The sequence below is a fragment of the Salvelinus fontinalis genome, chromosome 38 (genome assembly GCF_029448725.1).
Source record: "Salvelinus fontinalis isolate EN_2023a chromosome 38, ASM2944872v1, whole genome shotgun sequence".
In the NCBI taxonomy this organism is placed as follows: Eukaryota; Metazoa; Chordata; class Actinopteri; order Salmoniformes; family Salmonidae; genus Salvelinus; species Salvelinus fontinalis.
Window position 1 is genome coordinate 29085591 of NC_074702.1, and position 27730 is coordinate 29113320.

The 27730-nt window shown below is 43.1% G+C and overlaps 3 protein-coding genes across 3 annotated transcripts; 1 reads left to right on the forward strand and 2 right to left on the reverse strand.

The window, feature by feature from the left end:
- Positions 1-665: 665 nt before the first annotated feature.
- LOC129838122 (uncharacterized) lies at positions 666-7985 on the reverse strand. Its single transcript, XM_055904857.1, has 2 exons — positions 7810-7985; positions 666-7580 (listed from the first exon to the last, which is right to left on the reverse strand). The coding sequence occupies exon 2, from the start codon at positions 6753-6755 to the stop codon at positions 693-695; it is 6063 nt and encodes a 2020-aa protein (XP_055760832.1). The 5' UTR covers positions 6756-7580; positions 7810-7985; the 3' UTR covers positions 666-692.
- A 481-nt stretch (positions 7986-8466) lies between these two features.
- rpa2 (replication protein A2) lies at positions 8467-17941 on the forward strand. The gene is made up of 9 exons (XM_055904862.1): positions 8467-8622; positions 10112-10209; positions 10439-10540; positions 10693-10806; positions 11000-11074; positions 14525-14644; positions 15657-15788; positions 16139-16233; positions 16565-17941. Exons 1-9 carry the CDS (start codon positions 8610-8612, stop codon positions 16650-16652), a joined length of 837 nt encoding a protein of 278 aa, XP_055760837.1. The 5' UTR covers positions 8467-8609; the 3' UTR covers positions 16653-17941.
- LOC129838123 (protein THEMIS2-like) lies at positions 17661-26886 on the reverse strand. Its single transcript, XM_055904858.1, has 6 exons — positions 26695-26886; positions 21571-21711; positions 20918-21346; positions 19453-20633; positions 18028-18142; positions 17661-17805 (listed from the first exon to the last, which is right to left on the reverse strand). The coding sequence occupies exons 1-6, from the start codon at positions 26798-26800 to the stop codon at positions 17705-17707; spliced, it is 2073 nt and encodes a 690-aa protein (XP_055760833.1). The 5' UTR covers positions 26801-26886; the 3' UTR covers positions 17661-17704.
- Positions 26887-27730: the final 844 nt, after the last annotated feature.

The window sequence follows — 27730 nt, forward strand, 5'->3', positions numbered from 1 at the left end:
ACTGTGTTAGCCGTGGCTTATGTGACCATGACATCGGTGTATGCTAGCTAACACAATTATTTACAGCAATCATATGCCAAAGCACATCCCAGAAAGCCCCTCAATCCCTAACAGGTACCATATACCCACACATGTATAAAATCAGTAACGTACAGCAAACTTGTACACATTGTAAAATAGAAAATAGAAAACAGTATTCAGAACGTGACCTACCCCTTGCATCACATTTTCATACTGGGAAGACCTGACGTTCGCGATCTCCCCCTATCTGCAAGTGGGGCCAATCACAACACCCCTTATTGTCATCAGAATTGAACTAACCAATAAGAATGCTTGAACATCAAATACACATTTCTTTAGAGGCAAGTGGAAACATAACCAACCCTGTTACATTCTCCCCTGCTGAATTACACTTGCATACTACAAAGAAACTAAATGAGGTATGCAATACCTTGCAATACATATGTCACCAAATATTCCAGTGCAAAGACTATTCTCTAAAGAGAATTAGGGGAATTCAAAGACCCCGTAGGAAAACATGCCTGTTACATGTTCAGTACACTCAGTGACAACAAGAACCTCAGACAGAAAAACCTTGGCCTACATGACCCCTGACCCATTACCTCTATAGGGTCTCTTGAACGTTAAAAGTAAAAAAAAAAAAATTGTGGCTACAGACTTGGATTCTAATCCTACACCCACACAGGTACTCTAATGAATTCTGTATGAAAAACCCTCTGTGTCTGCATAGTCTCAATGAGTCTCACTGGGCGTTTCCTAACTCGACCAGCCCCTGACCTGACAGTCCTAACAGAGTTATCATTACGTTTAACCTGTTCAACTACAACCACCATTGGTGGGTCACTGTCCACAGTCGATGGGTAGTCAAGGTCAAGGGTTCTGTGACTGTTGCTGGAACTTGTGCCACCAGTGGCATCTTCAGAATGTCTTTCTTCCTCAGAGGGTTCGGACATTTCTTCACCAAAGGTTAGCTCTGACATGCTTGTGCCACCAGTGGCACCCTCAGAATGTGGTGAGTTCTGAGGGTCCCTCGCCAGTGGCCCATCTTCCAGCACATCTGGGGTCTCTTTTTCAGAGGGCTCCGACTGTGTTTCCTCCGAGGTCTGTTCTGATACCCACACACTAGTCCTCTCACCAACGTCCATTTCTGGTATATCATTCATGGATGAGTCCTCCATCTCCTCACTCGGATCCTCACGGTCTCCCGTATTAGATGTCTCTAAGGCAGTGTCAGGGAGAGGCAAGAAGTTTACAGGCATTATCAGATTACGGTGTACCGTTTTCTCCTGGCCAGTCGACATGTTCTGTATCTTGAAGATGTGGATGTCACTATTCTTCTCCGTAACAATATAGAGGTTGTTCTCCCAGCGATCCGCCAGCTTCCTCTTTCCACGTTCACCCTTATTCGCCAGCAGCACCCGATCACCGACCTCCACTGGAGCTCCTCTGATCTTCCTGTTGTAGAGGCCCGCATGCCTCTTCAGCTGTTTGGTTGCCGACAACTGTACAGTCTCCATGGCCTCCCTCAGGTCTCTCGTCAGGGACTTGACGTACTCATCATAGTCTACAACATTTGAGTCTTGTAGCACCGTACCAAACATCATGTCGACAGGCAGACGTGGGGTTCTCCCAAACATCAACTGGAAAGGGGCGTGGCCCGTGGTTTCATGGACTGTACAGTTGTAGGCGAAGGTCAACGACTTCAGCTTCTGGGGCCACCTGTGCTTCGCTCTCGTAGGTAAAGCCCTGATCATGTTTCCCAGCGTTCTATTGAACCTTTCGACTCCCCCGTTCCCCATCGGATGGTAGGGAGTTGTGTGCGACTTCTGGACTCCTGCAGCACTCAACAACTCAGCAATCAATTTACTTTCAAAGTTGGCCCCTTGGTCGGAATGGATACGACGAGGAAAACCATACACACAGAAGATGTTGTTCCACAGCTGAAGGGCCACTGCTTTAGCTGATTGGTTCGGACACAAGAAGGCATGGGCCATCTTAGTAAAATGATCAGTGACAACCAGAACATCCAAGGACTTGTTGTTGGAGTCTTCAGCAGACCAGAAGTCCACACACACCAACTCGAGGGGCTCAGTTGTGATGATGTTCTCCAGTGGAGCTCTGGCCTCTGGCTCGGGGGCCTTACTGAACACACACCTCTTGCAGGTCTTGACATACTCTCTCACATCCGACTCCAGACCATGCCAGAAGAACCTCTGTCTCGTCAAGTACAACGTCCGCTGTTGCCCCTGATGACCAGCTTCATCGTGGACACCCTTCAAAACTGTCGCCCTCATTGAGGTGGGTACTACATACTGGTACGTCTTCCTCTTTGACAGCAAACTTTTGGTAACGCGATATAGTACACCCATTTTCAGAGTGAGCTTCTCCCAGGTCTTCAGAATCCGCAGAGCCTCGATTGGTTCATGGCCACGTTCCCTCCTAGAAGGTCTACGGCCCCTGTCCACGTAGAAGACAACTCTGGCGAGTGCATCATCCTGGCGCTGCTTTGATATCAGGTCGTCACGGGACAGCACTCTCACATCTGACATCTCAGATGGCACCAATGACTGAGTGAGCTGAGGCAGTAGCAGCGCACAGTTCTGTAGACCAGCCTCCTCTTGCGACCTCAGGATTGCTGACACCGCTTCCTTTGACAGAGAACCAGGAGAAGGGTAGGAGGTAGTTTGGCAGTCCATGACAATTTCACAGGCCTCTGCCTCAATTGACGGTGAGCAGCTTTCGAGGTCGAATGGGTGGTTCGACCAGCGGAACACATCTTGCACCTTCTCAGCATGTACTCCCGCAGCTTCTTCCAGCAAGGCCTTGTATGGAACCCTTGTGATGCGGTGGAGAGCGCTCGGCTGCACAAATGGCTGTCTACTGAGTGCATCAGCAATGACATTTTTGGGACCGGGGATGTACTTTATGTCAAACTCGAATGGGGCGAGTTTAGCAACCCATCTCTGTTCACAGGCGTCCAATTTGGGCTTGGACAGGATGTATGTTAATGGGTTGTTGTCTGTCCATACAGTAAAAGGCTTGCCCCTTAGCCAATGACTAAACTTCTCACAGACTGCCCAGCGTAAAGCAAAAAACTCTAACCTATGGGCAGGATACTTTGACTGTGCATAAGTAAGAGATTTGCTAGCGAATGCTACGGGCCTGGCTGCAGACCCATCCTCTGGCACTTGGGATAGGACAGCACCTAATCCATTACTAGATGCGTCTACAGACAGCAAGAAAGGTCTACTAAAATCAGGGTGGGCTAGCATGACCTGATCGAGGAGAGCTTGTTTCAACTGACTAAAGGCCTGTTTGCACTCACCAGTCCAGTCTGCTGCTGTGAGTTTCCTATTTATTCTTCTTTTCCTCTTTCCTTTCCCATGGCGTGGTGCCTTCGTCCCAGTTGTCAGCCCATGCAGCGGCTTAGCGATGGTGGAGCACCCCTCAATGAACTGCTGGTAATAGACTATCATTCCGAGAAAGGACCGAATCTTCCCCTGGGAGGGCACGTCCGTGTTATCCTCCATGAGATCCTTCTCTGTCATCCCTGCAATAGCCTTCACTTTTTCCGGGTCTGTGGCCACACCTCCTTCACTGATGACATGCCCCAAGAACCGCACTGACCTCTTCATGAAATGGCATTTCTTTGGAGCCAATTTCAGATTATGGGCCTTCAGACGCTCAAAAACGGACTCCAAGCGTTGCAATCCAAGTTCTTCAGTCGGGGCAAAAACCAGCACATCGTCCAGGTAGCATAGAAGGCTAGAAAAATTTTGATCCCCAAAAATGCTCAACATCATCCTCATGAATGTAGCTGGGCTATTGCACAGTCCTTGTGGAAGACGGTTATATTCATATAACCCAAAAGGAGAAGTGAAGGCTGTAAACTTCTTGTCGTCTTCATGCACCTCCACATTGTAGTAGCCTGAGGTCAAATCCATTGTAGAGAAGAAGGCATTGCCACCCAGGGCCGCCAGAGCATCAGCTTGGTGAGGTAGAGGGTGAGCATCCTTTACGGTGCGAGCATTGAGCCATCGGAAGTCTGTACACAGTCTCAGATCGCCAGACTTCTTCCAGACCAGCACGAGCGGGGAGGCATACTCACTGCTGGATTTCCTGATTATCTCTCGCTCTTCCATTTCATCCAAGGCCTGCCTGAGCTTGTCATAATGGTTAGGGGAGAGCCTACGGTAAGGTAGCCTGAAAGGCTTAGTGTCACTGAGTCTGATGCGATGGACATATCCAGTAGCCTTCCCGCAGTCTAGTTTGTTCCGGGAGAAGATACACTCGTAGCGGGCTATTAGCTGAACTAGCCGGGCCTTACACTGTTGCGACAACTGAGTGGACTCAATGTCAATGTCACTTAGCCCTAACTCATGCAACACCTCACTTGTCACTCTGTGCGGTTTTACAGCACTGTCAACGGTCAAGCTATCTCCACTACCATTGTCAAAGTCTTGATTGTCATCCATTTTGTGTACCTGCTGCACCAGGGGGACCGGTTCGACAGTGGGCCCATCTATGTAGTCAGTGTCAAAGTCCTCTAATGCCATGCAAGGAAAAACATCCGCTATCTTGGCATTGCGTCTCACTGTTACTGGCTTTGGTGAGGGATTGATAACTTTGACAGGGACCCAGCCATCGCTCCACAATGTCGCTACAGTTCTCCCCACTAGAATGTTTTTTGGTCTTGAGCGTGCCCTCGTAGGCTCAATAACGACAGCACTGCCCGCAGATACATTTTGAGGCGTACACAACCGGCCCCAGACTAAATGTTCCTGCATGGGCTCCAATGTGACCGCCCGCTTCAGCCTTACCGTGCCCACTCTTTCTGGCACTTCTGTCCCTGTCCATCTCTCTACATTAGCCAGCAGACGGAACAGTTTGTCATCTCCATTGTGTTCAGATGATGACATCTTCTCCCAGAAGTCACCGGTCGTCTTCAGCTCCCTGATGAGGTGTTTTATCACGTTGCTGCCTAGGATGAGCTCATCACGTTGGCCATCCACTACTAGAACAGGGACAGAGACACTGCTGCCATACACAGACAGATTCAATTCACACACACCTACAGGCTTGGTCTTCAACCCCCCGCAGCCAACCAACACCACTTCAGTCGGACTGAGGGAGCCACTCTTGAGCACACCTGCTTTCTCAAGGCGTGGCACCACTGTAGAGCTCAATGTGCATGCCATAGAACCGCTGTCAATCATAGCGCTCACCTCTATAACATCCCCCAGTAACACACTAGTATAGAAGAGTTCATCGTTGTGGAGCACTCTCTGTGTATTTTGCATAATGACTTTTTCGTTCGACTTGACTTCATCACAAACACTTGAATATATTGACTCTAAATCTACAACACTATCGAATTGGGGCACCTCACAAGGCCCAGCACTTCCCCCCACCCAGTGCGGGCCAGCCAGTTTTCCTGTCGCTGTGTCGTGTTGCTGTTTGATGGAGCGACGGGAATTACATTCCCGACGTGTGTGCCCAGCTGCATAACAGAGGAAGCATAGGTGGTTAGAATAACAATGATCCATTGTGCTGTGGTTCGCATCCCCACACACTTTGCATTGCAAAGGCGGGTTCTCCCTTCTGGGCCTCCTCTGGAAACGGTTATTATAGCCGCCTACAGGTTGCTGAGGCCTCTGCTCCAAGACCCGTTCAAGCATGCCCATCACACGATCCAATGCCTCGGATGAGTTATTTGTGGGCTGCTGCAAGGGGTCCGGACAGTTTGCAACAGCCGACACTGGCCTACTTACTTCCTGCGTCAGTGTGGTGACCAGTGGGGCCAGCCGCAAGGGACTTGGAGCCTTACACTTCCTCTGGTACTCCTCCAGCCTGTCATGGACCTCCGCAGCCGTCCACTCATGCAATGGTTTGCACATGAATATCAATGACAGCTCTGGGTTCGGACAGTGCTTGATGAACATGACAGTCAGAACACGTGATGGATTGTCTAGCTCCTTGTTCTGCCTCTTCAAACAGTCCTCTGCCACCTCTATGGCTCTGTTCAGTCTGATCCAGTAATCAAACGGAGTCTCACCTTCCATTGGCAACGTAGAATAAACATCAGCTAGGGGCATGTCAGAGTTGATTGTGTCGCTAAAGTGATGCTTCAGAATGTCAAAAACCGGTCTAGGGCCCTGGCTTAAGTCAACTGGGTTACTGCGTAGGCTTACTCTTACCACGTCACGTGCCCGCCCTTTCAGCTTACCCAAAACTTCATCTGACCTCTCCTGCCCACCATAGCCCTTCTTCTGCATGTACACTAACATGGTCTCCTCCCACTCATGCACTGTGCATTCCTCTGAACCATCCCCCCTGAAACACACTGGTTCCCTGACATCATTTTCCACCACTACATTTAGACTAGAGCTGGCCCCAACCTTGGTACCACCAACATAATCAACCTTCTGTCCCACCCCATCTCCCATAGCCTTTGATTCCAAACAAGAGGCAATATTTTCACCTATGGAGTAACCTATCTGCTTAACAATGTCCGCCAGGAAATCCATAGACACATCCTCCTTCCTAGGATTAGGTGAAACTGGCTCGAATGCACTGAGTTGAGGTAGCTCTAAATCATGTGGAAGGTGCACACTTGCCTGCGTAGTTGGCCTGGCCAGAGGTGTGGAAGTAACTGGAGAAATAGCTGCCCCCCTACCCACTGGCAGTGAAGGGTTAAACATGAAAACTCCCCTACCTCTCCCAAAACTTTCCATTTTTAAAATAAATTAAAAAATAATAATAATTTGTTTTGTTTTGTTGTTGTAAATATTAAGTCCCCCCCAAAAAATATGAAAATTATCACAATCAATATTAACACTTCTATAAAATCAGCTTGAACATAATGCACTCAAAATAAAAGTTCAGTAGTAGTTGTCTAACAAGACCAAGAATCAACACAGAAAAGTTACAAGAAACGCCTTAATAGTTGTCGCCACCGTGTGGTAGAAAATGGCATCACCCTCACGTTAATTGGCTTACGAAGGTCACTAGCGTAACAGCCCAATTACATCACTAAATAATCATAACATCAACACATACAACTAATAAACAGTATATTATATTCCCCACTCACTCATGCTACCAGGAGCTTCCTGAGAACTCCACTTGCGCAGAATGCAAAACCTAGGCCTTAGGCGTGTATCAGCAACCACAGTACTTCTTGAAGCCAGGTCTCCGATCCCTCCACGTGACGTCCGGCGAAGACAAGAAGACGAGTCACGGCACCAGTGTAACAGATGTATAGTGTACTCTCCATGCGTTGTGTTTTATAATAATAAATAACTTCGGCCAGTGGTCCCAGTTGAGCATCATTTATTTCTGCTGTTGTTAAATGGGAAACAGCACGTTAGTTGTGCAGGGCTTAACAGTGTTGATGGCTGTCGATGACAAAATCCCTTGCATCACATTTTCATACTGGGAAGACCAAAATACAAAAATACAATACAAAATATAACATGTATAAATACCTGTTGTTAAATGGGAAACAGCACGTTAGTTGTGCAGGGCTTAACAGTGTTGATGGCTGTCGATGACAAAATCTGTAGCATGAAGACAACTGTGTTAGCCGTGGCTTATGTGACCATGACATCGGTGTATGCTAGCTAACACAATTATTTACAGCAATCATATGCCAAAGCACATCCCAGAAAGCCCCTCAATCCCTAACAGGTACCATATACCCACACATGTATAAAATCAGTAACGTACAGCAAACTTGTACACATTGTAAAATAGAAAATAGAAAACAGTATTCAGAACGTGACCTACCCCTTGCATCACATTTTCATACTGGGAAGACCTGACGTTCGCGATCTCCCCCTATCTGCAAGTGGGGCCAATCACAACACCCCTTATTGTCATCAGAATTGAACTAACCAATAAGAATGCTTGAACATCAAATACACATTTCTTTAGAGGCAAGTGGAAACATAACCAACCCTGTTACATATGCAACGATCTCTGTGTTGAGAATGCCTGGCGTTATTTCAATCCGGATGCAAAGGGTTATACCTGGACCAACAAAACTATGTCACGTAAATCTAGAATAGATTTATTCATAATTTCCTATTTTTTGTTACAATTTGTTATAGATGTAGATCATCAGTTGGCTCCCTTTTCTGATCATCACTTGATTTCCCGGAATTTACAAGCTACTAAAAAATCAAAAGGTACTCGAGGATACTGGAAATTAAACAACACACTTCTTCTTAAAGATACTACTCTCATTGAAAACATCAAATCGTTAGCTAAAGATATTTTTTTGCAAGAAAAGACTTCGGTCATGGAAGTAGATGGGTGTCCACAAACCCGTGTAGTGTATCTCTGGGTAAGCTAGTGCGTCTAGCAATCTCGCATGTTCATTGGTGTAGCTACCAAATCTAGTCAGATAATCTCATTGGACAATGGATTTCGCGGCATTTCTATAGGGCGCATGCGTTCTATACTGTCAACTTTCCAGCGCGCGGAATTGTACAGGGGAGGGAATCGTTGTGAATACTTTTTACACTTTATTGTCTTGCCACCCGTTTAAACATTATTTTAATCATATAACGTAAACTAAGGGCACCATGTGGAACCAAGGTGAGTTTGTCCTTGTAGCAATGTTTTATATGGCTGTCAACAATAGCTCAAAAGCGCTGCCTAGTTGTTGTAAATAACGTTAGCTTGCTAGCTAGTTACTGTTGCCAGTTACTGTAGCCAGCTCTCTGTTTTGTTGTGCAGTTTGGGTGCCTAGCTAGCTACGGTAGCTGACTTGGCTGTATTTCTTCTGTAAACTAAAAGGCACCGAGCTTTTTGTCGTACAGTAACGGGAAACAACAGTAGCAAACGTTAGCTAGGTAACGTTAACTCTAATCAACTAGCTACTGTAGTTAGCTAGTTACTGTAGTACTTTTGTCCGCTAACGTAAACTCGTACATCGCCTTGGTCCGTACAATTGCCCTTATTTTCGCCTCAAAAACATAATACTTCCAGATCAACTGTAATGTCAATACCATTGTAAAGCACAATTTCTCCCCTTTCCAACATTATCAATTACATGACCTAAACGCTGCCCGTTTCTGCATAATTCAAGCAGGCAATGAGCCCCGTCGGGTCTTTAAAAATGGCGGGTGGGTAAGTGAAACTAATGCGTATTAGTCCCGTCGGGTCTTTATAAAAATGGCGGGTGGGTAAGTGAAACTAATGCGTAATAGTGAGAAGGAGAGATGTTGTGTGGGAAAATTGCTTTTTTTCACTCGATCTGTCCAACTTATCACCTTATCCCCTCTAAAATGTAAATAAAAGACTATAAAGAGTTTATATAATGTGTCGTTACATACCTATTTGAAGGTTTGTGTCGAATTTGAATCAGGTTTTTAGGGCAGTGCTAAAGTGATCTTAGAAGTAAACAGCGCCTTTGAGAATGATGATCGCATGCTATGATGATGCAAAAAATGACTAGGTATCCCCCCATACCTCCGTCACTGTCCATTTCCTGTTTTTAAACGATGAGAGAAGTGTTACACCTGGTGGAGAGAGATTGGAAGACAGAAATAGTTGCTTTATGCGTGCTGTACATTACAACATGACACGTCACGATGTAACGGAGGGTCCGTTTTTTCAACTTTTCTCCAATACTATAGAGCCATTACCATGTCGATCAACGCTTGAATAGAAACCTAGTTTACAGCCCCGATTTTGAAGTCAACACAGTCGCTACAGTCCCATTAGTTTTCTTTGTAGCCTCGTTTGAATGTTGCTGTTGTGCACATTTGTACGGAATGGGGTGAGTTTACGTTAGCTAATTTATGTGGCTCGCTAGTTAACGTTGTGTGTAGTCTCCATCTATAAGCTACCTAACGTCGTTAGCTAGTAATGCAAGCTTGTTTACATGGTTTTAGTCAGAGAGTGGATTATTGCTGCAGTTGTCTCATTGTCACAACCAGCAGTGATTGTGAGCAGCATTATGGGACTCCCAATTGGTCCAGCGTCGTCCGGGTTTGGCTGGTGTATGTCGTAATTGTAAATTATAATTTGTTCTTAACTGACTTGCCTAGTTAAATAAAAAAAACACTGTCATTTCATGTAGGGGGATCATACGGTGAATCAAACATGGGTGGTGGATACACTCAGTCCCCGGGAGGATTCGCATCACCTGCTGCCTCCCAGGGAGGAGAGAAGAAAGGGGTCTGTATTTGTCACTCACCAACTCCATATATTACACAGTTAGCGAACAGTAGGTGGAAGTCTGTCATCGTTATATTAGTAGCATAACCTATGGGCAACAGTTAAATAATAGTTAAACGGACAGTAAACATCCCCATGCACTATTGTCTGCCATTGTTTGATTTTTTGTTGTAGGATAAAGTTGGCTCAATGTGAATTACTCAGACTTACTGTGTATGTATGTTTACAGAGACAACGTGCCCAACAGATTGTCCCCTGCACAGTGTCCCAGCTCATGTCTGCTGCCCAAGCGGAGGATGTCTTCAAAGTGGGAGAGGTAGAGGTTGCCCAGGTAACCCAAATTACATGTGTAAATATGAGGATGGTGGTGCGTTGTGATACAGTGACTCATAGACTGATCAGGATTTCAATCTTCCATGTACAAATGAAATGTGTGATGAGTGCCTTGGTATCCCATGACAGTATTCTCTTTTTGTGTGCTAGGTTACAATTGTGGGCATCATCAGAACCACTGACAAATCCATGACCAACATCCAGTACAAAGTCGATGACATGACAGGGGCCCCTATGGACGTGAAGCAGTGGGTAGATACAGAGGTAATCCTCATCAGGGCAACTGAGACTGCTAAGTACTAGGATCAGCAAGGATATACAGTGCAGTCAACACTTGCAGTATAATTTCTAAATGTTAAATTAACAGATATTTTGTGACCACATGCTACACTCAAATGGGAGTTCAACTGCTAATCTGCTCACCTATGGTTCTGTCCTGCTGTCTCCTCACTCATAGGATCCCAGTGTGGACAGCACTGTCATCCCCCCAGGCACTTACGTTAAGGTCTCTGGCAATTTGCGCTCCTTCCAGGTGAGGTCATTATTCCCATACAACTACATACCTTTATCTATAGGTCATATCACAGCCCTGACCACATGCTTTTCAAACAATGGAGAGCTATGTGTAACCTGAGATGTTTTATTTTATATGCATCTAGGGCAGGGAGTTGTCTCTGGCATTTTGATTCACAAATGGAAACTACACACATGCCAGTGGCAATTGGTGCCGTTTAAGATTAGGGTGGACGAGTCATATTTTTATGAGGCTGGCCATATTTCTATTACAGAATTTAGGGTGACTGTCATTCGTATTCTATTCACCCAGCTCAATGTATCACAATAGGTTTAGGCTATTGCATAATATGCAAATCTGCCCTATACCCATGAGGTTGCTACAGCCTAACCTACAAATTAACGTTTATAGTGTAGGTACACAGGTCGAGAGAAATTGGAGTAATCAAGGTGAGACCGTGACACATCAAATACTGCCTTGCACACTCTTGCCTGCATCTAGCTGATCTGGTGTCTAATAATTTGTCCAAACAGTTGCAAAATTTTCTGTTTTGCAACTAAAACAAGTTTCTATTGAACAAATTTGGGTAGGTCATCCCCGTTTTAGTTCCGTTTGCTTCTGTTTAAGAAACATTTTCTAACAGACTTGGCGAGTGAATACACAGCTGATCACTCACACACACGGTTCACTTTCATAGCAGCCACATACAGCATCATCACTTTGATGACCAGGTGCAACAATCTCCTCAAGCCAAACCTTCATACTATAACTGCTACACAGCCTACATCGTTGTCACCATATTAGCTAACGTCATAGTCAACAAAGTAGAACTAGTAAACCCCCAATCAATCCCTGTGTACAATCACACAGTACAGTGTACAGCAATCAGTTTAGCATTTACACCGGCAGGCCCATGTGGCGATATATTAATAAAACAGAAAGCTCACCTTGACTTGGAAGAGTTGCAGTGTTGGATAGCCTTAGCCACTTAGAGAGAAATGCAATTTATGTTGGCTGTCAGGTTCTTGTGTAGACTAAATCGGCTGCATTAGCTAAGTAAGTGAAAGGTAAACTGAGAATTAAAAAGTACATCGAAATAGCCAGTGTACAAAACATTATGAACACCTGCTCTTTCGACGATGTAGACTGACCAGGTGAATCCAGGTGAAAGCTATGATCCCTTATTGACCCAATTTGGGTGGAGTCTCCTCTCTAAACATTACATCTTTATTACTAGGCAGGAAGTTAAGTGATGCGGGCAACAAATTGTTCCTTGTCCCTTTATGTGATCTGACCTCGGCCCACCATTCCTCATAAAACCACATCTCTCCATCAGTGCCTGTCAACATGTGATTGCCATTCCTTTACTCAGTACATTCCAAGCTTAATTGCCTCCACCATATACACTCTTACAGATAACCATTAACTTCTGTTGTAGAAAACAGGCTATGGCACTCAATATTTCCATAGGATAGATACCTGATATTTAACAATATTTAAAGTTTAGGAGTCGGATCCCATCAAAGGGTAGGCGACAGGTTAAATAAGGAGTTATGAGACAATTTAGATATGGATTGTGTATGTGTGCCATTCAGAGGGTGAATGGGCAAGACAAAATATTTAAGTGCCTTTTGGATGGGGTATGGTCGTAGGTGCCAGAAGCACCGCTTTGTGTCAAGAACTGAATTGAGGTTGTTCTGAGGTCAAAAGTGGTCCTGCAACTCAATATTAGGAAGGTGTTCTTAATGTTTTGTACACTCAGGGTGGGTTGTCCCTACATGGTTTAAATGAATCTAGGATTAGAGTAATCTAGGTTTTGTAAATATAATTAATCAGAGATGTTGCGCCACTTAATTTTTAATATGGATCAGTAACTCTATGATTAACGGTTTTAAACTATGATTAGTGACATGTTACACCAATATGAGGTATTTCGAGTTGAAGCGAAGTAGCTAGCCTACTTGACAAATAAGGCCACAAAGTTTCTGTTCCTTGATATTATTATAATAATAATGATAACAATGTAAAGTTAGAACTACTGCAACTCCATCGTGAAAGGTTCTCATTGGTTGGCTGGTTTGAAATAAAATCTGTTATTTTCCAGTACTAGACAGAACTAATTCGCTAGCTAGTTTATAAACCAAGTTAGCTAGCACACAATATTATTTATTATTGTCATTACTTAACGTTATTTAGCCATTTTATTATTTGTCCGCTAGCCACCTGATCATGACACGTCAAAGAAGTTCAAATTTCTCCGCTTATGGAAGAAAGAAAAAAACGTAGAAATGTAGTAACGTACTGGAGGATAAAAAGACAGACAAGCACGACTGTTAAAAAGAAGGAAGACACCTGGGCCATTTTATGCGACAAATGTAATGGATCGGCGCGGATTGAAGAGAAGAGGGACCCAAATTAGATGAAAGCGTGCAGGGAAAAAATGAAAAGCCAAAAAGGATGCGGCAGAGGAGATATTTCAGACCGGAGCCAGAGGGGGGCCTCAGTCCAAGGGAATTGATCCTATCACCCAGAAGATATGCGAGATGATTCCCCAGCAGTTTGCCCTTCTCCATAACCCCTATGATCACGATGGACAACTTGATCCACCAATATTTAGTAAGCATAAATAACTGGTAAATATCAATGCTTGTAATGCACGTTAAAACTTTAATGCTACTTCACTACAATGTTACCGTTATCAGGCCCATTACAGCATGTTGCATAACATCATCATTCGTACCAAGGCTGGGCATATCATAAGCCCCAATTCAATTGTTGTACGAAATGGGCATGTAAATAGCCAACTAATAATGAGTTAATTATCATAAAACTCAACAGGATTCAACCGGTCTCTAATTATTCACTGAGGAACTCGTTTTGGTCTCCACATTTAGATACGCTGCCATTTTATCAGTTAAACCACCTCAAGTGGCAGTTTAGAATGAATCTCCAATCTAAGTTTAAATATATATTTTAAATATAATTGAACAACAGGCTTTAAATGTATCTAAGTTAAGTGAAAACTCAATTTAAGATTAGAGGAATGATTTAATTTAACTAGGAATAATTTAAAACTAGATTTAACATTTGGTGCAAGAAGATTGATAGATAAACCTTGATTTAACCCAGTTTAAGAGTTACTCCATTTTTGAAGAATTGAATTTGTTCAAAATGTTCAACTATTTTCTTTCTCAATCTTTCACACTTTATGCAGTGCTAGCTAGCTGTAGCATATGCTCCCATATGCTCCCTGTAGCATATGCCCCCACTTTAAAAAAAAAAATGAAATCTGCTGAGTGGGATGGTCCCCCCTTCTCTGAGGAGCCTCCACTAATCCGTGCAAATGCATTCATATCACCTGCAAGTGTGCATTGCACATACAGTCCTGTCTCTATTTCTCTCTTTCTCTCTCTTTCTGTGTGTGTGTGTCTGATGTACTGTTTGTGTGTAACTTCCTGTCTTCAATAGAACCACAGGTCCGTGGTGGCGTTCAACGTCCGGCCCCTTCAGGACATGAACGAGATCACCTCCCACATGCTGGAGGTGGTGCAGGCACACATGTTGCTCAGCAAACCACAGACTATTATGGTGAGAACTTTCTTCACGCGTGACAAAGAGCACCAGGGCCTAAAAAAACAACCGCCACCTGCCAAATGTGGGTAGATTTTGGCATTGGCGGCTAAGATGCCTATTTCACGAGCTACGTTGGCAGTTGGTCAGGGCTCCACACTTTGAGCGTTTCACTCGCATTTGTTAATAAAAAGTCAAGTATGATCACATTTATAGCAAAATAAATGAAGCAGTAGCTGTTTTCTAAGTATTTCTGCCATTTTGTTTCATAGCTGGTAAATTAAGCGCACAAAGTTAAAGAACCTGTACGTCCATGAAGAGCTAAGTGAAAAATTGTTTATTGGTAGCGCTGTGAACAGGCATAAAATGTGTCTAATTTACTTACATCTGAAGTTTATTTATGTGAGACTTTGTCCTTGAGTTTCTTGGCAATTTACTTTTGTTTTCAAGCTAGTTTGTTTTTCAATGTGTGAGTTTCAACTAGTAGGGCAGAGTGGACAATTCGGCTATTAGTCAGACTCTGAATCTCAAACACAAGACCCTTGCATAGCTTTACCACAGTAACCTCCTGCCCCTTGAACATCTGTGATATTTTGGTTAACACTCAGGTCACAAAAAATATTAAATTAAACAATATACCACATTACTTCTTACTAGTAATACATTTATCGTTTTAGCAACATTACAAAGCATGCTCATCTTTTTTTTGTGTTTTGTTGATGTAAATATAGGAGGGGAATATTTTGTCTGGTAAATTGTTTTGTGTGGTAGACCAAAAAGTACATTTTAGGCCCTGAAAAGCACCACTATGCCTGAATATCTGACTATTTTCCACCTGTCCACTCTGTGACTACTGTCATACGAGTTGGCCTTGGCCCAACTGCCACATATTTAAATGGAGATGAATGAATCATTAAACTTAGCTTTGAATAAGGCCGTTCAAGCTCAGTAAGGCCACAATCAAAACAAGTTTTGTTAAGAGTCTCTTCCTGTGTGGCACCACTCACACACAGTTTTTGTTCCCTTTTAGATGGGCGGAGGAGGGGGAATGAACACTAGCATGGTGCCCATGTTACGGCCGGGAATGGGTGGCAACATGGGAGGTGGATACTCGGGTGCTAACGACATGTCCACTAACGGCCTGAGCCCAAGCCAAAACCAGGTGAGTCTGTAATGGACTAAAGAAAAGTGCTGGAAACTTTCAATAGTTGGTAGGATAAACAATAGGTAGCCTAAACTCACCTACCATACCAATTAGAAAGTAAACCAGCATACCTTACCTGTTACCAGGTGAATGGAGAAAAGTGTACTTTTAATTTAAAAATCCAGCACACTAGATGATAGGAACATTTATTGGGTCTCATCAGTTTTTCTATTTATTAAAAATGCCTTACCAAACATACCATACTGCCATCTGTAGAACTGACAGAACAATTGGGAATTAAGTTGTTCTAAATATGATTGGTACAATATTCTATATGAATGTTTGTTATTCTCATGTCTTCTCATAAGGTGCTGAGCTTGATAAGGAGCTGTCCAGACGCACAGGGTATAAGCACACAGGACTTGAAGCAGAGTCTCAGCGGCTTGAGCTTGGTTGTCATCAAGTAAGACATTCCCTTCCCTCCGTCCTCAAATCAGGCTCGGAAGTTCTTGATATGCTTGAATGTGTCCTGTTTGACTACAACAGTGGTCGTGTTCTGCAGGGCACAATGTTGGCCAGCATTCAGATACAAATATTTTATAGAACAAATATGCTTTTCTGGGATGAAGAATAAGTAATATCAGCTCTATTCATTGCATTTCTATCTGCAGTGTTCAACATTTGCCTACTGAACGTGGCCCAGTGCACTCTCATGTGCAAAGCATAACAGAGTAGACTGCATAATTAAGCATGCTGCATTGGCACCAGTCTTACTGTCCTTTGTCTAATCATAGGCAAGCAGTGGAGTTCCTCAGCAACGAAGGACACATCTTCTCCACCATCGACGAGGACCACTTCAAGTCTACGGACAATGATGACTAAAGCATCTCTCCATTCCCTGTTAGCACTAAGAACATGATCATAGTCTTGGGATCATTCTCAACACACTGTGCGCTATGAGCGGACGATTGTGTATATAAGGATAATGCCCAAAACCCTCTTAGAATTTTAAGCTCTCTGAAATAGAACCTGTAGTCATTATTGGAACCATGATTCATACTGAGTAACATCATGGGATGTCTATATAATCCTGAGTGTTTCTGTGAAATTAGGCCTTCTTGGTTTGACTGACACATCCTGTTTCAACTTCCATTTCGTTAACTATATTACAGTATGAGTGGGTGCATCACAGGCTAATGGTTTTTCTCACAGTGAATGCAATCTGTGACTGACCAGTTCCTGAATCATTGGTATTGGTAGTTGTCATTTAAAAATGGTGAACAGAATGCAAAACAATGCCATTCCTATTCAGATTTTTTTATGTCTCTGTTTTGTTTTTTTCTCTAGTAAACATATTTTCAGAAAAATGTTCTCCAGATATTTGTTCCCCAGATATTACTATTACTTTATAGTCAATTGGGAAGTATCTCTTACAATGTGTATCCTTAGAATTCAGAAATATAAGATCATACAGTATTGATAACCAAAGCAATGATACATATGCACCAGTAAAGCTTTGTATTGCGAATGAAGATCCCCACTGTTATCACTCCGGCTTTTTGATATTGACCTCCAGTTTTAAAATGAGGGGGGAAATTTAGTTACAAAATACACTGCTAAATTATGAAATGTAACTGGACCTTAAACACCAATGGGCTATTATAAGCATTTGGGATAATCGGTTGGCAAGTGTTGCTTGTGATTGCAGCAACATAGAGAAAATGAAAACCAAGTAACACAATCTGGGTACAATAAGACATGTATCCTGTTTTTGCATAGTCCCATCTCAAAGTATTCACATTTACAGTGGCTGGCTATCAGACTGCATAGTTCTGACATTCAGTTGTCTTGCACCCCATAGTATAGTCTATTTTATGCAATGAGACTTGGTTACTTGAATAGTTAGCCTTTTAATAGTAATTCATGTGGCTGGTTCAGTAAAGTAAAAAACTGTCCTGTGCTGTTTTCAACATGTCGTCCACTTGCTCATAATCATGGTTGCTGCCCTCATCTGCTTGCACCTCATATTTCGGCACTGTTGAAAGACAAGTTAATTTTAGGCTTACCGTATAATCTAGGTTTTGTGTGAAGTGGTCACCCAGTGCAAAAACAAAGAACAAAACTGCAGATAACAGTAAAATGTTTTATAAAAAGCTACACCAAATGCAGAATGATGAATGGGATAGTTTTTGGTGTTGAATTTTACTTCCCTGATGTCATAGCTCACAAGTAATTTCCAATGTAGGACATACTGTACCTTTATTGTTGCGCATGTGACTTATAGACGTGACATAAGTGTTTGGCTGAGCCTTTCCTGACTTGACACCGGTCATAGGCTTTCTTGGATTCAGCGGAGGGGCATCTGTGATAGCCTTCACGACAACAGGAAAATGAAACTACCGTTATATTAGGAGTGTACATGCTATGTTGAAAAAACAGGAACCACATACTTACATGTGGCGAGGTGTCTGCATAATCAAATAACATTTTCACATGATAACTGATGAGACTACAGTAACATATGTTAAGTGTGTTGTGTGTAAATGTTATATAAGACATTGAACAACCCAAGACCCTATTATATGAGGCAGCATTCTAGTCCTAGTCAAATCAAGTCACAACTTATTCCACTTATTTAAAGTGTATTTCACAATATCACAACACAACACACGTTTCCCCAGGTTCTGTGTTGTGGATTTGTATGTGTGTGTATTTTAGGAAATAGCTTCCTGGATTCTAAGCAGCTGATTGGTCGACCCCATCGCAGATTGGAGCTCTGACCCCTCCCTCGTCAGGGGATACAGCTATCTCTGCATTTACCAACTCCTCCAGCTTGATCAAATCCAGTGTTCCTTTGTTAGACGAGAGCTTTTTATGTTCTGTGTTGATATTTGTGGTGGTCAGTAAAAGTTTTGTCGATATTCTTTTGTAGCCGCTCCTTCCGAGGTATGTATGCCAATAGGATTTAGTGTTTTTGATTATTGAAATTGTGCACTAAGTATTAGTAATAGTAATTGTTCCTGGGGGGAAGGGAACACACCTTGGGAGTGTTTAGGCAAGAGGCCTGCGGGCATACATAACCCGTAGTATTGAATCTGTCTATGCACACTAGGTAAGACCTGGGCAGACCACCCCCTGTATTTTGGTTAGCGCGCCAGGTGGTGCTAAAGGTTAGGTAAGTAGTGGGAAGGCATGTAAGGTAGGAGAGGGGACTAACTTTTACTTTCTTTGCTTTGGTTCCATCCAGCCCCTTTTCCCCACCTTACCGTGTGTAGGAGTAATACATATTTTGTAAACTGTATTTTTCTCTGCTTCTGTCATCCTTCCCCGCACCTACGATCACATACTTTTTTCACTCCACGGGGAAAAGAGATGTAGTGGGGTGTTGTGTTCCCTCCAAGAGGCGTACGTAACACCACTTTAAAGATACTTTAAAAAAAAAAGTTAAAACAGAAACAGCAGACAGAGACAGTACAGTGACAAAAAAATGAGACAATTTCACAGCTAAGACAAGGAATGTGGGGGCTCCAAGGCAGAGTACAAGGGCAATACATGGGATGCAAGACAGTAGGCAGGACATGTAGGACAGTAAACGAGTCCAGCAAGACAGGAGTGACAACAGGAGATGAGCAGCGCTATATCCTGCCTAGAAAGTACATAAGGTCTGAAAGGAAGAGCTTACCGGAGGCAGAGGAGCAGGGGGCCTGTGAGTCTTTTTGCTATCAAGACTTAGACCACTCAACAGGGAAAGGGTGCCACTTTTGGGTGGATGGCAGGGGGTGTCTGGTTGTGAGGGTGAAGGGGTTGCCTTTGAAGACTTTGAGCCTGACGGTGGCTTTGATCTTGACGATGGCTTTGGTGGACGTGGTGGTGGGGGTTCATCTGATGCGGTGAGCTTTCGAAATTCGCAATAGAATGAGTCCGTCACCTCTGTAACTGTCTCCAGGTGATATTCTTGGGCCAAAGGCAAGGGGTCATTAGTTAAGGACAAAGACATGTTAAGCCAGTGAGTGGGTATCTCAAAGCATCTCTCTGTCTTTCCTGGAAGGCTGGCCTGTATCATGGGCTGTATAGTAGTAGCCTCCAGCCTCAGGGATGAGAACCCCACCAGAGGATCTGTCTCCAGCTCTGCGTCACGGCTCGCCAACTTAACGTCCAACGGCAGGGCAAAGGCCTTGCCCAAGTCCTTCAGGCTGTACTTCTTGTTGTCCGTGAGCTTCTCCACAAAGTGGCTCTGCATGTACAGGGGCAAGTGGACCACCTCGCTCTCCTCCTCTTCATCCTCCTCCTCGTCATCGCCCACTTCTTGGAGACGTCTACATACAAGGACCTCCATGGTCTGGCTGGTTCTTCCACCGGGCAGTTTCACCTTCTCGCAGCGCAGCACCTCCAGCTGCTCGCCCACACTGAGCGCCAGAAACCCCTCCTCGTCCAGCTCCTCACTGTGCCGCGTCACCCTGACCTTGAGAAACAGTGCCCGGGTCGAGGCGGCGTACAGCTCGTACACTGACTCAAACTCCCGCGGCCTCCGTCGCAGGCGTCCCCCGTAGCGCTGCGACACTAGGAAGTACTGGCGGGCATTGCGCCCCTTGATACCCGAAGCCAGAACCATGGCTGAGGAACCACGCTTGTGAAGGACTAGAGGATGGCCCTTGTGTAGTTCAGCCAGCCAGGTACAGCGGAACAAAGGCTGGCCCTCATGGTGCTCCAGTATTTCAGCCATGGTGGGGAAGGCCTCGTCTGGCTGGGCAAATACCTCGGGCAGAGTGAGCGGGGTCACAAATGTCAAGTCTTGGGATTGCGTCGTCACGTCAACTACATCCACCTCCAAGCTGGAGGGGAACTTGACTATGTTCTTCCTCACTGTGAGAAAATTTGAGAAAGGATGTTGAAGGGTGTAGACCCACATAGTAAAGTACTAAACTTGATGCTGAGAAGAACACAAAAACTAAGCTGTATGTTCAAAATGTGCAATCCTGTAGTGCAATGATTTGTGAAAAAGAAATGCAGGCTACAGCTTGCCAATAGCTTTAATGATGTGCTCCTCAGCCAACACTTCTCTCACTTCTAGATTATAACATGATCAGTGTTTTTTCATTGGATAAGGAAGTATGCCGTTTGTTGACTCAGAACCAGGTTCTACTCACAGTGCATGATGGCCTGGACCTGGTATATGGGGCTGAAGACTAGCGATCCCCCGTACTTGGTATTCTTGCTGAAGCGAAAGCGCCGGCTACAGAGGTGGGGCGAGGATATGATCTCCTGGAGGGTGTAGGTCTGGTCACTCTCACACTCATAGAACTCCCCACGGCAGGAGAAGGGGACTAGCACTTCAGCCAACGCCCCCTGCTGGCCTCTGAGTTGACAGCGGACGCAGCTCTCCTCACCCCTGTCTTGCTGCTCGATGTACAGCATGGTCACGGCCACCCCGGCACCGAGGGTGAAATTCTCAAAAGTCAGCACACATTGGCTGGTGAAGGTGAAGGGAAAGCAGGTGTCCAGGCCTACAGGCCTCAGGCTCACCATCTCCTCCACTGTGCTGTATGGCATCTCCTCTGGAACCAGCTTGAACAGATCTGAGAGGGAGAGTCCGCAATGAGCCCATGAATAACACAGCATTGATCAAGGGACTTTATTAGAATTGATTAAACACATTACCATGGTTAATAAGGAATTGGGGGGCTCACTTACATAGAATTACTAAAACTTCCATTCCTGGTAGAGTCAATCATCTTTGCTAGGTGGACCAGAGATTTTTCTATTTCTAGCCCTGGCTAAGCGCATTTGTTGAAAGCCTCACCTGTATGGTTGAGGGGCAGCTGAAACTTCTCATTGTTGCTGATGTCCTCACAGCTGACAGACAGGAGCTCGATGTCGATGACCTTCACCAGGTCCCCCGTGGATAGGCACACCTCGTTTCCCGACAGCTCATAAACAGACCCTATAAAGCATCAACACACCACAATTTCAGTTCGGATGACAATGCATATTTGCAGCAACATGCACGTACAGAACTTGTTGATTATATATTTTTTTATCAGAGGTGATAACTCAATAATACTGTCCCATTACAATGCATGCCTGAACTGATAGAAGTAGATCTTAATATATACAGTACACAGTATTAACTTCTCTGTTCTAGGAACATCACTCATGAGACTTTGTACACTCATTTCCCCCCCACACATTTCCTTATTTGTCTGCTGCAACATTTCAAGGTAGTCTATTGACTGACCGTCCATCCATATAACCAAGCATATGATCTATTAATCTTTGAACATGTGATATTACATACACTCCTCTATGTATTTATTTAGACTGAAGCAAAATGTTTCATGAGGCGACAGTACAGTATCACCTTTTGTTTGAGGGTATTTTCATACATATCTGTTTAACTGTTTAGAAAGGAAAGCACTTTATATATCTAGTCCTCCCATTTGAAGGTGTCATACAGTATTTAGACATTCACTTATGAGTATTGAAGTACTCAAAAATGCGGTATTTTAATCCCGTATTCCTAGCACACAATGACTACATTAAGTTTGTGACTCTACAAACTTGCTGGATGCATTTGCCGTTTCTTTTCGTTGTGTTTCAGATGATGTTGTGCCCAATAGAAGTCAAGTGAAAGTTTATTGGTCACCTACACAGTTTTCCAGATGTTATTGCAGGTGCAGTGAAACAGTGCAGCAATACAATAACAATACGCACATAATCCGAAAGTAAAATTAAATGACAAGGAATTAAGACATCAGAACAATTTTCAGAGTCCGGAATATAAATACATACACTACCGTTCAAAAGTTTGGGGTCACTTAGAAATGTCCTTGTTTTTGAAAGAAAAGCAAAAAAAAGGTGTCCATTAAAATAGCATCAAATTAATCAGAAATACAGTGTAGACATTGGTAATGTTGTAAATGACATTTGTGGCTGGAAACAGCAGATCTTTTATGGAATATGTACATAGGCGTACAGAGGCCCATTACCAGCAACCATCACGCCTGTGTTCCAATGGCACGTTGTGTCAGATAATCCAAGTTGATCATTTTAAAAGGCTAATTGATCATTAGAAAATCCTCTTGCAATTATGTTTGCACATCTGAAAACTGTTGTGCTGATTAAAGAAGCAATAAACCTGGCCTTCTTTAGATTAGTTTAGTATCTGGAGCATCAGCATTTGTGTGTTCGATTACAGGCTCAAAATGACTAGAAATAAATTACTTTCTTCTGAAACTCGTCAGTCTATTATTTTTCTGAGAAATTAAGGCTATTCTATGCGAGAAATTGCCAAGAAACTGAAGATCTCGTACAACGCTGTGTACTACTCCCTTCACAGAACAGCGCAAACTGGCTCTAACCAGAATAGAAAGAGGAGTGGGAGGCCCCGGTGCACAACTGATAAGGACAAGTACATCAGAGTGTCTAGTTTGAGAAACAGATGCCTCACAAGTCCTCAACTGGCAGCTTCATTAAATAGTACCCGCAAAACACCAGTCTCAACATCAACAGTGAAGAGGTGACTCCGGGATGCTGGCCTTCTAGGCAGAGTTGCAAAGAAAAAGACATATCTCAGACTGGCCAATAAAAAGAAAAGATTAAAATGGGAAAAAGGACACAGACACTGGACAGAGGAACTCTGCCTAGAAGGCCAGCATCCCGGAGTCGCCTCTTCACTGTTGACGTTGAGATTGGTGTTTTGTGGGTACTATTTAATGAAGCTGCCAGCTGAGGACTTGTGAGGCATCTGTTTCTCAAACTAGACACTTCTTCTTTTTCTTCTTTAATCAGCACAACAGTTTTCAGCTGTGCTAACATAATAATGTCAGACCTGCCCTCACAGCATGGCTCGTCAGTTTTGTGACGTAAACAACACTCTGGCAGGAGCTGAAGGGAGGTGTGGCTCAAGGAACTTCTCTGGGTCCTCTCATCTTCCTTGCAGTCATAAACGGTGCAGTCTGGGATGTTGACGGTAGGTGGAAGTACAAGGCCCACACATGCACAATGGGAAAAATCTGCACACCAAAGCAGGCTCTGGACAACTTTGACTCATGGGTTCAGGCAAGCAAAATGTCACTGAACTCTGTCAAGTGCAAGGTCCTATCAGTGACCCTCACTAGAAATCCACCTGTCCCATGCCCTCTCCAGTTCGAGGGGCAGGGCTGCATTGGAGCTCAAAGTATCTAATAGTGTGAAGATTCTAGGGTTAACGGTACAGATGGATTTACAATGGGGTAAGCAGGTTGTTACAGTTTTATTCAAACGCTTTGGTGCAATTTTCACAAGTATGTGGTACATTTTCACAACACTTAGTACAAAACTCAAAACAGTGTGGCAGACGGCAGGGAGAGGTGAGGGGAGTGGTTATTGAGGGGAGATATAGTGCAGCCTGCTGGCTCCACCCCCAAGCCTTATATGGACTTCCTGCCCCAACAAGGCAAGGCTGTCGTTCCTTAAACCAGGGAGTGCTTGGGGATAAAGGAGGAAGCAGCCTGCACTGAGGAAGCAGCCTGCACGATTCTCTCGTGCAGCCTGCACGAGAGAGAATTGTGTATTATGAAGAGTGGGAGAAGAGAAAACAGTATCAGTGAGATTAACCCTTTTGTGTACCGAATTGGCTGAGGACCCGAGTTTTGGGATTCCCCTGGAGGACGGAACAGACAACGAGAACGGCTTGTGAACTGGGAAGTAATTTGTGAATTCCCCCTTCTTTTTCTGTGCACAAAAATCCCTAATAAACTCCCATTTGCATTCTAGTTGTGCTACTGGTGCATGTTGTGTTATTGAACTTGATGACTTTGAAACCCCACACCCATGAGCCTGCTACAACAGATTATCAAAAAGGCAGTTTCAAAACTCAAAGCACATTTCCAAATGACTGAGTAAAACACAATCAAAGTCACTTTTTTCACTAAAATTCAATCAGTGTTTCATCTAGAAATACATGTTTTGCATTGCAACATGTTCATATTAAGAATTTGCCTTTCGCAATGCTCACATTACTTTTAATATGATAGTCTTATTTGGTAATATACCTTTCACTATTACTTAATCCAACTGCTCTTATTTGATAATCACAACCTTTTTGTAAACCTATACACTTTAAACTGGTTTGTCAACCATATACAGATTTGGAGAACTACAGAATTTCAATGAATGTTTGTAAAATATAAACGTATAAAGTAGGATATACACTGAGTGTACAAAACATTAAGGACACCTGCTCTTTCCATGATCTTGATTGACCAGGTGAAGCCAAGTGAAAGCTATGATCCCTTATTGAATGTCACTTGTTAAATCCACTTCGGTGTAGGGGAGGAGACAGGTTAAAGAAGGATTTTTAAGTCTTGAGACAATTGAGACATGGATTGTGTATGTGTGCCGTTCAGAGGGTGAATCGGCAAGACAAAATATTTAAATGCCTTTAAACGGGGTATGGTAGTAGGTGCCAGGCGCACCGGTTTGTGTCAAGAACTGCAATGCCGCTGGGTTTTTCACGCTCAACAGTTTCCCATGTGTATCAAGAATGGTCCGAGGACAGACGCTACGTGCTTCAGCACTGGGTGGTACTGTTCTGTGAGCTTGTGTGGCCTACCATTTCGCAGCTGAGCCGATGTTGCTCCTACTCGTTTACACTTCACAATGACAGCATTTACAGTTGACCAGGGCAGAAATTTGACAAACTGACTTGTTGGAAAGGTAGCATCCTATGATGGTGTCACGGAGCTCTTCAGTAAGGCCATTCTACTGCTAATGTTTGCCTTTGGCGATTGCATGGCTGTGTGCTCAATTTTATACACCTGTAAGCAACGGATGTGACTGAAATAGCCGAATCCACTCATTTTAATTGGTGTCCACATACTTTTGTATATATAGTGTATCTTGCATTTTTTGCTATTGGATCAACTGGTTGTTTAAACAACTACATTTAGAATGTATCATTAAGTTGTATTTTGGTGATTAAACCAATGTTTTCATGATATTTCACAGTAAACTTATATTTTGGATGAATGGTTGTGTGGTGAAAGATGTGTCCAAACAAAATGAATGCACAATGAAAGGTTTTGAATGTGAGACTGGCTGTGTTACAAGTGTTACCAGTTTGGAGTTTTGTACTAAGAGTTAAAAGATTCCCCACATACTTGTGAAAATAGCAACAAAGCGATTGAAAAAAACAGTGAAACTCAATGTTTTATTTTAGGAAAGTTGAGAGATAATGTTTGTAAGAAGGCAATTGTAGGCCAAAATGTATTCTTTTAACTTTGCTGAAATAAAACAGAATTTTTGATGGTGAGCTTTTCTTTCTATGAGGATCACATTTTTTGGTTGCACCTCAACTCACGTTGGTTAAGCGCTCGCCACTTATTTTCACATCAGTCTAGATGTATGTCAGGCTTGGATTCGCAATACCAAAACGATTCATTCATGATTATCCATGATCATGGTAGCATCCACATTAATATAGAAGTGTTCAGTAACTTAAGGTACTCTTATTTACAATAAAAGTGACTCCAAAATGACACAATACATCATTTACTATTAATTTCTACTGGGCACAACATCATCTGAAACACAACCAAAGAAAACTGCAAATGCATGCTTGGACTATTTAATCAAATACTACACCTTTGACTACTTTAATACACATATCTGTTTTACCATTTAGAAATTACAGTATCTAGTCCCCCCATTTGAAGGTGTCATTTATTTGGACAAATGTAATTATATGTATATGAAAATACGACATTCTGTACTGTTGCCTAATTATGAGACTTTTGTTCTACTTCTGTTTGTGTATGTCAGAATTGAGTATTAAAAAACTGCCACTGACTGTTAATCAGTAAGCTTGTCTGTCTCATTTCAGGCAATGTAAAAATGGGTTTTCCCACACATGGAGTTTATGAAAGAAAGTATGAAAAAGTCCTACCTTGAAAGTATACACCAGAGCAAACCTGTAGAATCCGTGGCAGACAAGTTTGATCCAAGGATGCAATTAAATCTTGCAGGGACATAACTACTTCAGTGCCTGCCATCACTGCAGTGCAGAACCCGATGTTGTGCTGTCTAGGCTCAACTGTGGTTCCCAAGAGAGGTGCCACTGATCTAACAGTTGAAAGCAACGATTGTATGAGGAAGTAGGCAACCAGATATTTTCAAGTACAGTTAACCTCTGCCCTGTGACACTAGCTTGTGTTCCCAATGAAGAAATGTGAACCTGGCTTTTACTTCTTTATTGTTTGCTTATTTTATGCAGCCATAAACATTTTATTATTTGCCTACAATCAAAAAAGAAAGCTTACAACTCACTATGTTTCCTGTGGAAAATCTATGGTTCCTAGCAGTACAGTATTGCATTGTGGATTTTTTTTTATTCTATTCATGTTCTTCTCTGTACGTGAATATATTTTTTATAGATTTCTCATTATCAGCTGTAAAGCAAACTGCCCCTCAGGAATAATAAACATCATATACTCTACACCATAGCAGTCCAAAGGTCTAATTAAAAAACATTCTGCAAAATTGTATGGTCTGTGATAAATGGGAAGCTACATGAAAACATGCACCAAAATTAAATGTTGCACTGCAACTTCCTACAAATTTCAGTCTATAAATGGAATATAAAACAAGGAGGATGTTGCTCTAGTAGTCTATGTTCTTCTGTCCAGTGTTCTTCTGTCCACTTTTCAATAAAAAACAGTATATTCTATTGACGATTCTTGAAGCTTTTCAATCTGATTCAAGTGAATGAGCGATAATGAAAGCTAGGCAGAACTGTATGCGTTAGTGCGTGTATGTTCACAGTTCATAGTTGCCATTACATTTCAGTAGGTAACCTTTTTTTCTAGGGTCGAATCAAGTCATTGTAGATAATGGAATGTATCACTTTCTTTTCGTCCATTTGGGCAGAGACAGAGAGATTTGGCTGTCAACGGATGAACCCCCAAAAAACTACAATTCCCAAA

What these genes read in the sequence shown, in the direction of transcription:
- rpa2 (XM_055904862.1), top strand. An exon ending in AGGGAGGAGAGAAGAAAGGG is followed by an intron (nt 10,210 to 10,438) that starts GTCTGTATTTGT and finishes GTATGTTTACAG; the next exon opens with AGACAACGTGCCCAACAGAT. An exon ending in AGCAGTGGGTAGATACAGAG is followed by an intron (nt 10,807 to 10,999) that starts GTAATCCTCATC and finishes CCTCACTCATAG; the next exon opens with GATCCCAGTGTGGACAGCAC.
- LOC129838122 (XM_055904857.1), bottom strand. Translation starts at nt 6,755, where the DNA reads ATGGAAAGTTTTGGGAGAGGTAGGGGAGTTTTCATGTTTAACCCTTCA.
- LOC129838123 (XM_055904858.1), bottom strand. Translation starts at nt 26,800, where the DNA reads ATGGCAGGCACTGAAGTAGTTATGTCCCTGCAAGATTTAATTGCATCC. An exon ending in GCTGCCCCTCAACCATACAG is followed by an intron (nt 21,347 to 21,570) that starts GTGAGGCTTTCA and finishes TCTCCCTCTCAG; the next exon opens with ATCTGTTCAAGCTGGTTCCA. An exon ending in GGTCCAGGCCATCATGCACT is followed by an intron (nt 20,634 to 20,917) that starts GTGAGTAGAACC and finishes ATTTTCTCACAG; the next exon opens with TGAGGAAGAACATAGTCAAG.